General features: G+C 41.5%; 2 protein-coding genes across 4 annotated transcripts in view; one reads left to right on the forward strand and one right to left on the reverse strand.

Annotated features, from left to right (window-relative positions):
* The window catches only part of fignl2 (fidgetin like 2), a 543,953-nt gene extending 534,640 nt beyond the window's left edge, over nt 1–9,313 (forward strand). The window contains exon 4 of the transcript XR_009784572.1: nt 8,505–9,313. The gene's annotated coding sequence lies outside the window, so the exon portion shown is untranslated. The remainder of the gene's footprint in view (nt 1–8,504) is intronic.
* The window catches only part of LOC133465136 (proline-rich protein 36-like), a 77,614-nt gene extending 60,319 nt beyond the window's left edge, over nt 1–17,295 (reverse strand). The window contains exons 1-5 of one of the 3 annotated variants that reach the window (XM_061747598.1): nt 17,172–17,295; nt 13,645–13,786; nt 13,367–13,563; nt 9,958–10,151; nt 81–217 (exon numbers count right to left, since the gene is read on the reverse strand). In XM_061747598.1, coding sequence (XP_061603582.1) covers nt 81–217; nt 9,958–10,151; nt 13,367–13,563; nt 13,645–13,786; nt 17,172–17,203 — 702 coding nt within the window. In that variant the 5' untranslated portion in view covers nt 17,204–17,295. The other 2 variants (XM_061747613.1, XM_061747604.1) reach the window with 2 other exon arrangements.
* Nucleotides 17,296–17,762: the final 467 nt, after the last annotated feature.

The following is a 17,762-nucleotide window of genomic DNA, read 5'->3' on the forward strand; positions in this document are numbered from 1 at the left end:
AAAGAACACATTCCAACGCTACACGCTATTAATTTCCTCGTATGATGCTCAGCATTCCTGAGAACGCCACACCGTCGCACCTTTGAAGTGGTGGGTGTGGTCTCACTGGTGGACTCCACCTTGCTGCGTGGCATCTTGACCAACAGTTTCCCAGGAGATTTCTCAACCACGCGCTTCATGGCCACACCCTCTGTAGCCTGACGCATCTTTCCACTGCCTAAATGCAGAGCACACACATGCCTTCACCAACTACCCTTCAAAAATGCAAAATTGCACATAGTGTATTTATCTTATTTCTAGTGAAAACAACTTTATTTATTTTAAGACTGTTTTGACTTTTGACAGGAACACAAAAAGCCTTGTTTTAAGAGCTTATTGGAAGAATCTTAACACAACACTTAATACTACTTCCACATTTTTTCCACTCGGGACAAATTACTTGGTTTTTAATATTGTTTTACTGTAATTTGATTATACTGATTGGACTTGATTAGGAAAGCCACACACCTGTCTATATAAGACCTCACAGCTCAGAGTGCATGTCAGAGCAAATGAGAATCATGAGGTCAAAGGAACTGCCTGAAAAGCTCAGAGACAGAATTGTGGTAAGGCACAGATCTGGCCAAGGTTACAAAAAAAAATTCTTCACTTAAGGTTCATAAGAGCAGAGTGGCCTCCATAATCCTTAAATGGAAGACATTTAGGACGACCATAACCCTTCCTAGAGCTGGCCAAACTGAGCAATCGGGGGAGAAGAGCCTTGGTGAGAGAGGTAAAGAAGAACCCAACGATCACTGTGGCTGAGCTCCAGAGATGCAGTCGGGAGATGGGAGAAAGTCAACCATCACTGCAGCCGTCTACCAGTCGGGCTTTATGGCAGAGTGGCGCAACGGAAGCCTCTCCTCAGTGCAAGACACATGAAAGCCTGCATGGAATTTGCTAACAAACACCAGGGTCTGCATACTTATGGGTGTGTGATATTTCAGCTTTTCTTTTTTAATAAATCTACAAAAATTTCAAGAAGAGTTTAAATTGCCTGTAGGTGTGAATGTAAGTCTGAATAGTTGTTTGTTTCTATGTGCCCTGCGATTGGCTGGCGACCAGTTCAGGGTCACCCGAAGATAGCTGGGATAGGCTCCAGCACGCCCGCGACCCTAGTGAGGATAAGCGGTATGGAAAATGGATGGATGGGCTGCAATATAAAAGAAAATGAAAAATGTTAGGGGGTCTGAATACTTTCTGTACCCACTGTATATACATGTTTTTTCTGATAACCTCCTAATTAGTTTTTCTAATTAAGTCTGATTAGTATTATTGGCAATACTAAAGTTTGCTTGTTCTTTAGAAATGTATGTATTACTGTGCCACACCCTCGTGTTTAGTTTTAACACTATAGCTTTACAGAGGTATTTTCTACCTCCCATGTGACCATTGGCACATCAGCCAGCTTTCAAAATGTACTGAAACCTAGAGAGGTCATGTGCCCAGATAACACGTTCACTCCTGGTGCAGGATTATAAAAAAAATAGTTAAGACACAACAAAAGCTGCACCGGGCGAATAAACACATAAACTGTATTAACATTCCCATTATTATGACTATTTATGGTATGAGGGGATTAACTGACCTATAACAGCATTTTAACACCTATACAACGGCGCTAGGCACGCTGAGAAATCTGATAGCGACCCGCCATGTTTTTACGATGACGTCATTGTTGACGTCATAGTAAATGTCATTATGGCGGCCTGCTGTCAGAGGATTTCCCAACGTGTCTAGCGCCGTTGTATACTTGTTAAAATGCTGTTTTAAATCAGTTAGCCCCCTAATCCCATAAATAGTTGTAATAATGTGACTGTTGATTGAGTTTGTGTCTTTATTCCCCCTTTACAGCTTTTTGTTGTGTCTTAACTTTTTCTTGCTGATTAATTTGTTTTTCTTCTGCCAAATACATTAGCGATATTTTTAAACCTGCGGGACTGTACTTGTTTTGTAGATACAGTCAGTTGTTGCCATATTTCAATATTTTTTGATACCCCCTCAAAATTACATGGGTGCGGGCTGCTTATTAGCATAAGCCTACTATTAGAAACAAGACCATCAACAAGATATCTCCCTTTTCCACTGAAGACTATCACAAACTGTTAAAGAAGATGGCAGTCCTGGAAACGAAAATCCACCGTCTTGAAGTGTATGTGGATGTAAACGGAGAGTCGGAAATGAAACCACTCTGCTGATGTCTCAAAATGGTGAGCAGAGGCATGCTCACAGAGAGCCACTTTTGACCAACAGAGAGGACGGACGGATGTGGACTGTGGAAACGGTAAAGGATCATCCAGAAGTTCTCCCTGGAATTTACTGGGAGCAAACCCTAAAGATATGGGACAGCGTCCAAAAGAGAGGACAGAACACTAGCAGATTACCGACAAATCCGGATGGCCTGCGTTGCGTGCTTCTTCAAACCCGAGGGAGCGGCTGTGGACGGTCCCTACAGCGAAAAAAGAGGATGCAAGTCAATGCAAAACATTGACTTCAGACTTACAACTTCATTGAGCCACTTTTAGAAGACCCTGGCCAAGAATGCTCATCTCCTACCACCACTCACAGGTATGAAATTACAACCCCAATTCCAATGAAGTTGAGACGTTGTGTTAAACATAAATAAAAACAGAATACAATGATTTGCAAATCATGTTCAACCTATATTTAATTGAATACACTACAAAGAAAAGATATTTAATGTTCAAACTGATGTACTTCATTGTTTTTAGCAAAAATCATTAACATAGAATTTTATGGCTGCAACACGTTCCAAAAAAGCTGGGATAGGGTCATGTTTACCACTGTGTTACATCACCTTTTCTTTTAACAACATTCAATAAACGTTTGGGAACTGAGGACACTAATTGTTGAAGCTTTTTAGGTGGAATTCTTTCCCATTCTTGCTTGATGTACAGCTTCAGCTGTTCTACAGTGTCTACGGGGTCTTCCGTTCTCATATTTTACGCTTCATAATGCGCCACACATTTTCAATGGCAGACAGGTCTGGACTGCAGGCAGGCCAGTCTAGTACCCGCACTCTTACTACAAAGCCACGCTGTTGTCACACGTACAGAATGAGGTTTGGCATCGTCTTGCTGAAATAAGCAGGGGCGTCCATAAAAAGACGTTGCTTGGATGGCAGCATACGTTTCTCCAAAACCTGTATGTACCTTTCAGTATTAATGGTGCCCTCACAGATGTGTAAGTTACCCATTCCATTGGCACTAACACAGCCCCATACCATCACAGATGCTGGCTTTTGAACTTTGCGTCCATAACAGTCCGGATGGTTCTTTTCCTCTTTGGCCCGGAGGACACGACGTCCACAATTTCCAAAAACAATTTGAAATGTGGACTTGTCGGACCACAGAACACTTTTCCACATTGCATCAGTCCATCTTAGATGAGCTCGGGCCCAGAGAAGCCCACGGCGTTTCTGGGTGTTGTTGATAAATGGCTTTTGCTTTGCATAGTAGAGTTTCAAGTTGCACTTACGGATGTAGCGCAGAACTGTATTGGCTGACATTGGTTTTCTGAAGTGTTCCTGAGCCCATGTGGTGATATCCTTTACACATTGATGTCAGTTTTTGATGCAGTGCCGCCTGAGGGATCGAAGGTCACAGGCATTCAATGTTGGTTTTCTGCCTTGCCGCTTACATGCAGTGATTTCTCCAGATTCTCTGAACCTTTTGAAGATATTATGGACCGTAGATGATGAAATCCCTAAATTCCTTGCAATTTTACGTTGAGGAACATTGTCAAACTGTTCGACTATTTTCTCACGCACTAGTTCACAAAGACGCGAACCTCGCCCCATCTTTGCTTGTGAATGACTGAGCAATTCAGGGAAGCTCCTTTTATACCCAATCATGGCACCCACCTGTTCCCAATTAGCCTGTTCACCATTCCTCAATTTTCTCAGTCTTTTCGGCCACCTTTTTTGGTACGTGTTGCAGCCATAAAATTCTAAGTGAATGATTATTTGCTAAAAACAATAAAGTTTATCAGTTTTAAGATTAAATATATTGTCTTTGTAGTGTATTCAATTAAATATAGGTTGAAAATGATTTGCAAATCATTGTATTCTGTTTTTATTTACGTTTAACACAACGTCCCAACTTCATTGGAATAGGGGTTGTAAATCATACAAGAAAAAAATTGCACCCCAAATGTTAATGGTGATGGAGCTGTCAAGGATGTGAAACGTTTTTGCAGCGAGAAGAACTCCAAGTACTGTGTTTTACCAACAATATGGTGTCTGATATCTCCCCCAAAAAAAAAATTATTAAAAAAAATTAAAAAATCAAGGGGATCACTCAGGAGCACCCAACTGTGAAATCTGTCATTATACATACAGGGGCCCTGGATGTTGTCAAGCAGCAATCAGAGGTACTGAAAGAACATTTAATTGATCTCCCAACGAAAGTGCAATGTTTGGATGCTGAGGTTTTCATAAGTGGAACTCTCCCAATGGTAGAATCTGGAGATGAAAATTTCAGCAGGCTCTGTCAATTAAATAAGTGGCTCAAAAGAGTGTAACACCTACTATCCATGAGTTTCATTGTTTCATTTTTTACTGTGTACGTCATTCGGCGGCACGAAAGGAAAACATTGGCTTTGTTGACGCAGCTGATGGACAAAAGGCGCAGAAGGAGTCTGCAGTTGTACCTAAACAGGGTCTTGTGTGACTGAATCTTTGATGGCAGTTTGTCAGATAAAGGTGTTTTGCTGAGCCTGCAAGCTTGATTTTAACCGCTGAGCTATAGCCATCAGTTCCTGCGTTGATTGGCTGTTAGCATAATCAGCATGCTTGGTAGAAAAGTGACGGCTGATGTTTTATTCCTCTCAAACCGCAATGGTTTCTTAACAAATTACACATACAGCCTTTGACCGGACTCCAGTGACAAAGTATTTAGTAGTCCATTCTATATTAAACACTCGGCACTCACTGTCAACTTTTCTTTTCTTTGACCCACTCATGGTTGAAGAAGGGTTCAGAGCAGTAGCAAGGTAAAAACAGAACAGCCAAAGTCAAGTCAATGTATCACTGTACCTACTGCGCTACCTGGTGGAACCACTGGGCATTACAGGACAACCTGGTGGAACCACTGGGCATTACATCACAACCTGGTGGAACCCCTCTGCATTACAGGACAAGGTCAAATGAATGTAGTCATGATTTTGATATGATTTGGGCGATTCTGTACCAATCTTCGGCGGAGCGGATTGAAATAATCAACTGGCCGGATGTGGCCTGCGGGCTGGAGTTTGCTCACCCCTGATCTAGCCTAAAGGTTCTATTCAATGTGACGGACAGGATGCAGGCCGCTGGTCAATGTTGGAATCCAACGCACACCACGCCAATATCTTCCTCCTATCTCCCCTCGCCTGAAACCAACGTCCACCAAGATGCGAAGGGCCCCTCCTCCACCCATGAATATTATTATCTCCAAATCTGACTGATATGTGCAGGGTCGCGGCTGCAAATCAGATACAAACAGCATTCTTCTCCAGAATACGTCAGACCCCTATGAAGATCAGGCATTTTTCATCCCAGTAATTACAAGGGACAGAAAGTTGGTCAAAGAAATATGGCACAAAGAAAGTAGAACTACAAGCTCAGTGAGGATAAAATGTGAACCTATCAAACCATTGTATCCAGTTGTCTCTGCAAGACTAGCTCTATTCACTATCAGGTCACTGGGTAATAGTAAATTTTGATTAATTACATTACAACCTATGATCTAGACTTTTTGCTACTAAATGAAACGTGGTTATAACATAAAGTAGCTGTAATACCATTCTAAATGAGGCAACACCAGCAAATTTTAATTTTATGAACAAGTGTCGGATAGGAATAAAAGACTTTGGTATTGCTGCTATTTTAAAGTCAATATTTCAGTGTAAAGAAATTATACTCGGTAATTTTAGCTATTTTGAATATTTCCGTTTTTTAAGTAAAGGGTGAGCCAACGGTTTCTTTTCTACTTCGAAGATACACTGGAAAATTTATGGAGAATTTTTCAGAACTGCTGTCAGTTATTTGCACTGACTACAACTATTTTGTCAAAATAGGAGACTTTAATATTCATGTTGACAATAACATGGAAAATATTTCTAAAGAACTCTCAGCTATACTGGACACATTTGACACATTGAGTCCAACCCACACTCAAGGTCACATTTTAGACCTGGTCATCTCTAAGGACATTGAAATTCTATCAGTAGACATGAAGGATAAGGCTATTTCTGACCATTTTTATGTGTCATTTGAATTCCAGATTCTCCCAAAAGTTCAGACAACCTCTGTCTATTAAGAAAGGGTACATAAATGAGACTACCACCACTAAGTTTATGGAGACCACAGCTGTGTCATAAACTGTGAATGCTGAGACAATTGATGAACTTTTGCATAAATTCACCTGGAACATCTCAAATGTCATGAATGCTGTCGCTCCTATTAAAACTGAGACAATCTTAAGGCAACCTAGAACACCGTGGAGGAGCACTAGCAGTGCCTCCTGATGACTACAATTCAATTGAGGTGTTGTGCCACTGTCTAAAACAGATAACTGGATGAGCCCAAACTTTCTTCAATTAAACCACAACAAAACTGAAATAATTGTTTTTGGCAATAAAGAAAAGAGGATTGCTGTTAGTAAATGCTGTACACTCTCTTAGTAAATACTGTATATTCTCTTTAAAAACCAAAGACCAAATCCGAAACCTTGGTGTACTAATACAACCCCAATTCCAATGAAGTTGGGATGTTGTGTTAAACAAAAATAAAAACAGAATACATCCATTTTCTGAACCGCTTCTCCTCACTAGGGTTGCGGGCGTGCTGGAGCCTATCCCAGCTATCATCGGGCAGGAGGCGGGGTACACCCTGAACTGGTTGCCAGCCAATCACAGGGCACATACAAACAAACAACCATTCACACTCACAGTCACACCTACGGACAATTTAGAGTCTCCAATTAATGCATGTTTTTGGGATGTGGGAGGAAACCGGAGTGCCCGGAGAAAACCCACGCAGGCACGGGGAGAACATGCACAGGCGGGGCCGGGGATTGAACCCCGATCCTCAGAACTGTGAGGCTGACGCTCTAACCAGTCAATGAACATGCCAATCATGTTCGACCTACATTTAATTGAATACACTACAAAGACAAAATATTTAATGTTCAGACTGATAAACTTTATTGTTTTTAGCAAATAATCATTAACTTAACAAAAAAGCTGGGACAAGTGGCAAAAAAGACTGAGAAATTTGAGGAATGCTCATCAAACACCTGTTTGGAACATCCCACAGGTGAACAGGCTAATTGGGAACAGGTGGGTGCCATGATTGGGAAAAGGAGCTTCCCTGAATTGCTCAGTAGTTCACAAGCAATGATTGGGCGAGGTTCACCTCTTTGTGAACAAGTGTGTGAGAAAATAATCGAACAGTTTAAGGACAATGTTCCTCAACGTACAATTGCAAGGAATTTAGGGATTTCATCCTCTATGGTCCATAATATCATCAAAAGGTTCAGAGAATCTGGAGAAATCACTGCATGTAAGCAGCATGGCCGAAAAACAACATTGAATGCCCGTGACCTTCGATCCCTCAGGCGGCACTGCATCAAAAACCGACATCAATTTGTAAAGGATATCACCACATGGGCTTGAACAGAAAACCAATGTCCGTAAATACAGTTCGGCGCTACATATGCAAGTGCAACTTGAAACTCTATAATGCAAAGCAAAAGCCATTTATCAACAACACCCCGAAACGCCGCCGGCTTCTCTGGGCCCGAGCTCATCTAAGATGGACGGATGCAAAGTGGAAAAGTGTTCTGTGGTCCAACGAGTATTTTAAATTGCTTTTGGAAATTGTGGCCGTCGTGTCCTCCGGGCCAAAGAGGAAAAGAAACATCCAGATTGTTATGGACACAAAGTTCAAAAGCCAGCTTCTGTGATGGTATGGGGCTGTGTTAGTGCCAATGGCATGGGTAACTTACACATCTGTGAAGGCACCTTTAATGCTGAAAGGTACATACAGGTTTTGGAGAAACATATGCTGCCATCCAAGCAACATCTTTTTCATGGACGCCCCTACTTATTTCAGCAAGACAATGCCAAACCACATTCTGCACGTGTTACAACAGCGTGGCTTCGTAGTAAAAGAGTGCGGGTACTAGACTGGCCTGCCTGCAGTCCAGACCTGTCTCCCATTGAAAATGTGTGGCGCATTATGCAGCGTAAAATACAACAATGGAAGACCCCACTGTTGAACAGCTGAAGCTGTATATCAAGCAAGAAAGGGAAATAATTCCACCTACAAAGCTTCAACAATTAGTGTCCTCAGTTCCCAAACGTGTATTGAATGTTGTTAAAAGAAAAGGTGATGTAACACAGTGGTAAACATGACCCTGTCCCAGCTTTTTTGGAACGTGTTGCAGCCATAAAATTCTAAGTTAATGATTATTTGCTAAAAACAATAACGTTTAGCAGTTTGAACATTAAATATCTTGTCTTTGTAGTGTATTCAATTAAATATAGGTTGAACATGATTTGCATATCATTGTATTCTGTTTTTATATATGCTTAACACAACGTCCCAACTTCATTGGAATTGGGGTTGTAGATTCCGACCTGACTTTCAACAGTCATATCAAATCAATTACTAAAACAGCCTTCTCCCAGCTGAAGAACACATCCAGAGTGAAGGCTGGCATGTGCCAAGCAGACCAGGAGAAACTAATCCATGCTTTTATCTCAAGTAGACTTGACTACTGTAATGGCCTTCTGACTAGACTCTCCTAAAAGAGCATTAAACAGCTGTGGCTCATTCAGAAAGCCTCAGCTCGGGTTCTGACCAGAACAAAGAAGTCAGAACATATTACTCCAAGTCTCTAAACTGGATCCCGGTCAGCTTTAGAATAGATATTAAAGGTCTGCTACTGGTCTATAAATCACTTAATGGTTTAGGTCTCGAATACATGAAAGAAATGCTCATGAAATATAAACCCAGTAGGGCTCTGAGATCTACAGACTCCAAAGCAAACAGGGTGAAGCAGCATTTAGCTGTTATGCTGCAAACAAATGGAATAAGTTGCCAACATAAGTGACGTCAGCCCCAAGTGTGAATATTTTTTAGTCCAGGTTAAAAACTATTCTTTTTTCTCATGCTTTCTTGAGCGTTTCCATTTTTAAATGATGGTTCTTGAACTGTACCCTGCTTTAATATTTTTTTTTTTTTCCCTGTTCTAAATGTTTATAAGTTGTTTTTTTCTGTGTTTTTAAATGGTTTTAATCATGTAAAGCATACTGAGTTACCTTGTGTATGAAATGCGCTGTATAAATTTGCTTTGAACTATTTTTTTATTATCTTGCACCAGGAGTAAACGTGTTATCTGGGCACATGACCTCTATAGCTTTAAGTACATTATGCACGCCGGCTAACATGCCAATCAATGGTCACGAGGGAGATGGAATATATTTGCGTAAAGCTGCAGTGTTAAAACTAAACACTATGGTGCGCCACAGCAATACTTACATTACTAAAGAAGTAGTAAACTTTATCTATCCATCCATTTTCTGTACCGCTTATCCTCACTCGGGTCAATAATACTGCAGTGTCAAAACTATACGCTAGGGTGCATAACAGCCTTAATACTTAAAACTAATTGATGGCTTTTCTAAAAAAACATCTACTCATATACCTCATTTAAGTGTGAAGGAATTTTCAAACTTTTACTATACCTATGTATAATGTGCATTATTGACTTTTGAAGATTTTTTTTGGGGGGGGGGGGAATGTGCATTATACACGAAAAATTACAGTACTTGTTTTGAGAAATAACTTTTTTTCCGCAGTGTTTGCTCCATACGTATCATTAAACATTTCACACTGCCACCATTTTGTACCTTTGGGCCTTCCGCGGCCTCTACCAGACGGTTTGACCACTTTTGGTGTCTTGGGAGGTTTCTTCTCACGACGGGAGGGGCTGCCACGTCCAGTCACGGTGAAGTCAAAATCGTTGGGGTCAGTCGTGGTGTCACCGACCTTCTGGAAGTAAGCGATGAGCTCCACCTTTGACCGGAAGGCCTTTCCGTCCGAGCTTTGCCGCAAAAGAAAAGCTCATGGCTCATACACGCAATAACAGAATGGACCATGTTTACCATGTTTACAGCAGGGCTGGGAATCTCTGGCATGACGTCGATTTGATACATATCTAGATACTAGGGGTGCGCCGATCAGGGTTTTATGGTGCGGATTCTGATACCAATCATCCATGAGTGAGATCTGCCAATCACTGCCGATACCGTTCATATGGATTAGCTGTACATTTTTCAATTTATTTATGGTGAGTGGTATTGGCGATATCATCTTTTTATATGCCGTGTTTGTTTGGGTTTGCTTTGCAGGTGCTCCGCGCCTGTGCAGTAAAGAGCGATGCTACACTAAGACTGGGTGATTATGGCACAAAATAATAATCACGATTATTTTGATTGATATTGAAATCATGATTAATAAACATTATTATTCATTTATTTTACAACTTTGTAGTTATTTAACTACGAAAACTACAATTTTAATATAACTTAAAAGAACAACCAGAAAATGAATTAGTAACAAGTATAATATTAATATATTAAAATAATAGAAATCTAAAAAACAAAGAAAAATAGTCATGGCTAAAAATGTGCCAATGTTTTTAGTCATTACTGTATTGACTATCATATGCATCCAAAAAATAAATAATCTTCATTATTCTGGCATTTAACAGATATTTTTTGTAATCCTAATTGACCTACAACAAGAAAAGTTTAGTTTGGTTTCATATCACAGTCAGAAAAAAAAAAAGTGTTGTCTTTTTATACAGTCAATGACTATCTACTGTTCTTGCTGTGCACGCCTTGGCCTCTTAAGGGCAAGGTGCGGTCCATGTATGGAGCTACTCGTTCACTGTAAGATAAAAAAAACCAAAACAAAAAACAAACCAAAAAGAGTAGAAGAAGGTCGTGTTATAATTAAAAAAAAACACATTTTTCACAGTTTAGGAAGAATATATGCCCGTGAGTATTGTTATATTAACTGTCTGTATCTGCTACAACAGCGTTTTTGTGTGAATGTTCAATATTTAAAGGTAAATCCCTCCTGTAATCAAATGCTAATATTAGCTAGCCCGTCAATAAGGTTTTTCATTAACCTTAAGCTGGCGATTTCTAAAATGATATCCATCCATCCATCCATTTTCTGAGCCGCTTCTCCTCACTAGGGTCGCGGGCGTGCTGGAGCCTATCCCAGCTGTCATCGGGCAGGAGGCGGGGTACACCCTGAACTGGTTGCCAGCCAATTGCAGGGCACATACAAACAATCAACCAGTCGCACTCACATGCACACCTACGGGCAATTTAGAGTCTCCAATTAATGCATGTTTTTTGGGATGTGGGAGGAAACCAGATTGTCCGGAGAAAACCCACGCAGGCACGGGGAGAACATGCAAACTCCACGCAGGCGGGGCCGGGGATTGAACCCGGGTCCTCAGAACTGTGAGGCTGACGCTCTAACCAGTCGTCCACCGTGCCGCCTCTAAAATGATATCTTGTATTTTAATATAAAATGAGGGTAATTATTTTTGTTGTGCGTTTAGTTTTACAGTAAACTCCAACTGGGTTGTCAACAGCTGAAAGCATGCTAAAATTTGGATTGGGTGGCTGTGGCTCAGTAGGTAGGAGCAGGTCAGTCGGTATGTCGTCCGAAGGGTCACTGGTTCAAATCCCGGCTACGGCTGTCGAAATGTCCTTGGGCAAGACACCCTAATGAACCCTAATTTGCTCCCAGTGGGCCTGGCAGCGGCTTGCATGGCAGCAGTCGCCCATTGGTCTATGAATGTGTGTGTGAGTGGGTGAATGTGAGGCTTTGTAAAGCGCTTTGGGCACTGTGATGGTGTAGATCAAGTGCTATAGCAGCACAGCCCAGCCTTGCGCTACACTGCACATATTCTCTGTACGCTGCAAGGTACGAGCTGTGGGTGATTGATTTTGTGATCGCCAATGAAAGGCATCGATAGAAAAGCGCTGATCATGTGTTTTTTACGGAAATCGGCCGATCATGATAGGTGGCCAATCGATCGGAGCACCACTACTAGATACACAGGTTACAATTCAATTAAAAAATATCTTTAAGGGCAGAACGATACGATTTGGTTCAGTTTGGGAGCGATGCGATTATTCGATACAATTCGATTTGGTGCGGAAACAGTGTGATGGTTAACATTTGTTGAGACATTAATCATAAAAAAACCTTGATTTAACTTGACTTAACTGAATTCTATAAAATGACATTTGTCTAACACTATTTTCAAACATGTAAAAGACCACTTCTCGCTGAGAATTTTTGCTGTATGGCACTGTAAAAAAATAAACTAAAATATATTATATATCTATATTTTCAAATATCAAATTATTTATTTAAATACACCACAACAATTTATTTTGTTGTGGTGTATTTATTTTCTACACAAACAAACAATAGTTAAGAGCCCGGGTCTGGCACACGGTGCCCCTCAATCTAGGAGCGCCAGTGTACACACGCAATGCTTTTTTTTTTTTTAACAATCACACTGCTTGCTGAGTGCTGGATGACTTTATGAACTTTAAGTCGTGAAGACGAGTTCAGCTTGACTGGCGATTGTTGTGTTAGCTTTGGGACAAATAGTACCTGGCTGTGTGTCCTCCCTGTAGTTTCCTTTTGAGGTTGCAAAGTCTACCAACACTGGAATCTTTAAGTGGATTGAATGGGCTCGAGAAGAAACATTAGTTTGCTGAGGTATATATATAGCCCATGGGAATTGCCGAGCTGCACCCACCTTTGCAATATTGTCTGTATGTTTACAATCTGCAGCGCTCATTTCGCCACCGGCCCCGTATCGACGGCGGACTTGAGATAAAGTCCTTAATGTGACGTTGCATTCAATGTTTACAACTAGGGAGAAATGTAGTGAAACTAGTAGTGTCGCTCGTTCCCACCACTGCTGTTTTTGGTTGTAACCATAACGTTACATCCGTGGCGCACAGCACAAGAGCTCTCATGCTTGTTTTAAGAGATGAGAATTGTAAAGACTCGGGCAACCGATTCCTAGACTCGCGATATCCGGTCCAGAGTCCTACAATCGATATAGCTAAGGATTCCTGTCAGATTTTGTATCGATTATGGAGTCTGCTACGGATACAGTCTCTATCTCTTATTATCTCTATCTCTTGCCTTTACTAATGGATATCCAGTTGCATCAGTTTATCGTCCCCAACACTAGTTTACTGTGCATCTTACTTGATCAGGTAGACGTCAAACTTCCCTGCGGAGCGTCCAGACTTCCTCTGCTTGAGCTTGCGGGTCCAGCCTACAGGCAGCGAGGGGTCGCTATACAGCGGTCCGCGATCTCTGATAATGGAGCGCCGCTGCCTGGGAGAACCTGCAGACTCGCTACCTGGCACCACTTGCGATGGCCCTGCCACAGGCTCTGATGGCTAACAGGGAAGCACCAACATCAAAGATGCTTCACATCCATGTTTCATGATCAAAATACAGTTGGCTCCGCCTTCACTCACCGACGTCTGTGGCTCCAGACCTGACGGGGGAAAGGGCTCTTGAGAGACGGACACCTGTTCAACATGGCGCTGTTCCTTGCGAGCCTTCTTAGTCTTAGTGTGGGGTCGTTCTTTCTCCTCCTGGCCCTCTGTCGACTCCTCTCTGTGGAAGATAGATTTTGTCAATGTTGACATCATTGCTTACATCACTGATGACGTTGCAGACGCCTCCAACATTTGAAGACGTCTCAAACGGTCTCGTGTCTGAGAACCAGTTCTGTTCAGAAGATGGCAGAGCCAGAGCCAGGATTTTTTTAAGTGGGGTGGCCAGCAAATTACTGTGTCCACGAAATTAAATCGTCAAGGGGGGTGGGGGGTTTGGGGGGGTGCTGAACGTGGTTTGCTCCGCTCGAATACTGATCATCAAAGGGGGCAGGGGGTTCTGATGGATATTTGATCGTAAATTCGTGGTCACGTTTTTTTCTGGCCACCCCCTGGCTCTACCTATGGAAGATGAGTACCAAGTTGTGATACGACTTAATGACAAGAATTACTTGATGATCTCCATTCACTAATCACCGTTTACGCACATTGTACTTCCCTGAAGACGTCTCGTTTCAAGTACATCTTTAAGATATCAAAAACATGATAAATACAGTGGAACCTCTAAATTCCAACATCTCTGAGCTTATACAATGCAGCATTCCAGCAATCTTTTTCAGAAAAAGACTATACTAAAGTTGTATAAAACTTCGGACTTCAAAACTCTGTCATGCACGTGGGACATGAGCATTCCGCAAGTTATCTCATTCCAATCAACTGTATTCGTGGCGACACCTATTCCAAAAGAAGGAGCAGCCTCAACACGGCCATTAAGAGGTAAAAAAAGAATAGACGTAGTAGGAAGTGACATCATATTCAAAGCATTGTGACTCCAGCGTCACCATATTCTTCCTTACCCATTATCAAAGCTGAGCTGCACTCTTTTACTTTACAAAAACACAGTGGACCTCCGCATTCTCACAGTTTGGCACTTGCAGACTCACCGATTCGCAGATTTTCATTTTTTTCCTCCTCCTAGTTGCCTTACTACTGCATCAGACCGTCTGGAGACAGTTGAATGCACAAGCACAAGTTTTAAAGTTGAACAAAACACTGAAATGTTCATTGACAGTCTTTCAAGCTTTCTGCTGATAAACAAATAAGTCACTGCTCTGACAGCAAATGACGCAATGACATCACATGCAGTTGCAGATTGCCATGCAACTTCACACATGAGCAGCCATGCACGCTCATGCTTCCGCTCTTTCAGAAGGGCAGAGCCTGCATGTTGCATAAAGTTTTGTTGAACACATGGATACCTGCGAGAATCACTGATTTTTTTAAAATACCCTTTTTTATTTGGTGTCATCTTTTTCTTCAATTAACTAGAAGTGAAATGAAGAAGAAATGTTCTTGTTTCTGATGGGCTATCCATGTTTACAACTTTCGATGTGGGAATGTGACAATCCGTCAGTGTATTCATGTAAACTGGAACCTCATAGGTCAAAGTCGCTATCTGCTTCTGGATACTGATCCACCTTGATTTGGAAGCAATTTTCCCATCACAGATGGGATAAATAGAAATGATCTGTTCTTGGGCAAATTACTTTTTCAAAAAAGTAATTGAATTAGTAACTGAATTACCTCATAAATATAATTAGTTACCAGGGAAAGTAAACATTGACTTACTTTTTTGAAAAACCTTCAAATATGTCGAAGAATTATTATTATAAATTCCTTTCTTGTTTCTCTATTAAACAGTTTTTCTTTACTCTATGATATGGATCCGCTGGGTCTTAAAATAAAGAATAACGAGCTGCAAGACTAGCCTGCTTTATATGGAGCCTTCTATTCCGATTATAATTGGTTTAGAAGCCCAAACCCAATGAAAATGTGCCATATAAACACCTCAATCGGAATAAACAGGCCAAATCCAAATGGCATTTCATTTGGTTTCACAGGGGTTGAATATTCCTTTTGCCAAACCGATCAGAAATTTTCGCCATGCATGATCTCGACGTAAATGCCCAGTGACGTCATTGTTTATGCACGGCATAAATATCACGGCTCCCGATGGAGTTTACATGCGACGGAAATCTTGTTATTAACTACTTATGTTGTTTTTTTAATAAATAATTAAATAATCCCAACTACTGTGCTGAATAGATGACAGACCTCTACCTTGATAAATGATGTGACGTTCACGATGAAGTGCACGTCCAACGGCTGTTCCGCTAATGATACACCCGTCCAACTCTGTCTGCTCACTCTGTGGTCCGCACGCCCGCTCACTACAACAATGACAATTTATAGAGTCCAGAAAAACTATTGTTTCCATTTCATTTATCGATCAATAAGTCGATATAGTAATTATTGTGACAGGGCTAGACTGAACTTTCAATAACCATAACTACTACTGCAGAAATCCACCTAGTTTTTTTTGTTTTTTTTATTTCCTTATTTTTAATTGTAATGCTGTTCCTTCAATGTTAATATTAAACGTGGTTCATCTGCGATCAGATCTGAACCCACCAAAACACAAAAAAGACAACGCTACTCATGCTGAGCTCGCCTCGTAATTTCCTGCATGTCATTTTCTTGTCTTCTCACCATCTTCCTGTCTTAACAGTACAAGACCGGTCCTTCTTAAGAATAAGTGTCGCCAAAAAGCATAACACGGTTAATCCTTTGACACTGCGCTGTCACGTGGCAGCAGTTTCAGTTGAGCTTTAAGTGTGTTTGTTGTTAAATTCCAAATTGCATTACATCAGAGGGGCTCAACTGTATAGTGTTGCATTTTTGGTGGGACCACTTTGACTGACCCTATGACCCCTGGCTGGTCCTCTGGTTTGGTGTGATGATGACAATGGTGAAGCTGAAGCAGCAGCCACATGAACAGGAAGTGAACTCGTGAGGAAAGTAGGCCACACACACGAATACAATTCACTGTCTTTTCGCAAGTTCAAGTGTTCACCCTATCTGTGGTCATGTTTCTGCTCAGCAAGTGGTGACAACATAAGATGCCTAGCTCAGCAGCACCTAGGCGGAAGATGCTGACTGGAGAGATTAAGTGCATGTAACGGGAAGTGCACAGGTTCACGAATAAGTGCGTGAATACCCACTCACTACCACGAAAACAGTCAATGTTGGGCAAATGACTAGCTAGTAGCCTGCTAGACACCTGCGTGCTAATAATGAGTGCCCGAGGTTGGAACGAGAGAGGCAGGCATGGCAGCGCGGGCCGACCTCCAGGCGTGCGGGAACGTATGCTCGACTCTGGGGTAGAGTGGCGCAAACGGACGAGCGGCTCTACCAGCAGCTAAAGTAGGGACGGAGCTGGAAGTTGGTGACGTATTCCAGTTAAGCCTGCTCCGCCGAGACAGGCCGGTGTAAAATGAACGCACTTCGAAGGGAAAATAAAAAGACGACAGAAAGATGGCGGAGGCGGCCAATACAGCAACACTTTACCAGATGATGAAATGTTTTTTTTAAAAGAGCTTACGTACATTCTCTCCTCCTCGCTCTCCACGGCAGCCATTTTTATTTAAATAAATAATTTTATATTAAAAAAAAAAAAAAAAGCCTCCAAACATCTCTGATGCACCCCGCCCCCTCTAACTCCTTTTCCAACCACCGTCACTTTGACAACATCGCGAGATGTGCACTGAACGCTGAAATGTCGAGGAGCGAAGGCGGGCTGAGATCTCGCGAGATGTTGAGCCAGCGTCAGCCTGGGACGGTGAGTCCTGCTTTCACGAACGGCGTCATTAAAATGAAATAAAACATAAAATTAATAAAAAGTGTCCTAAAATGCATAGAAACACTTTCTAAAAAAGCAATAAATTGCACTAAAATCCTAATACTTATTAAATACTAATGAAATCACGTGCACTACTGTGGATCTGAAAGGTGGTTTGCAGTTTACAAAAACACTTTTTGTCATGTATGTAAAAACTGTTTGACTTGACAGCAGAATATTATTCAAACTATCTTTTGAAAAATCTTAATGCAGCCCTACGGGGGACACAAGCCAGTGCAAATTGTAGGCCAGTCCCAAGCCCAGATAAATGCAGAGGGTTGCATCAGGAAGGGCATCC

This window comes from Phyllopteryx taeniolatus, chromosome 1 (assembly GCF_024500385.1).
Source record: "Phyllopteryx taeniolatus isolate TA_2022b chromosome 1, UOR_Ptae_1.2, whole genome shotgun sequence".
NCBI classification, from domain to species: domain Eukaryota; kingdom Metazoa; phylum Chordata; class Actinopteri; order Syngnathiformes; family Syngnathidae; genus Phyllopteryx; species Phyllopteryx taeniolatus.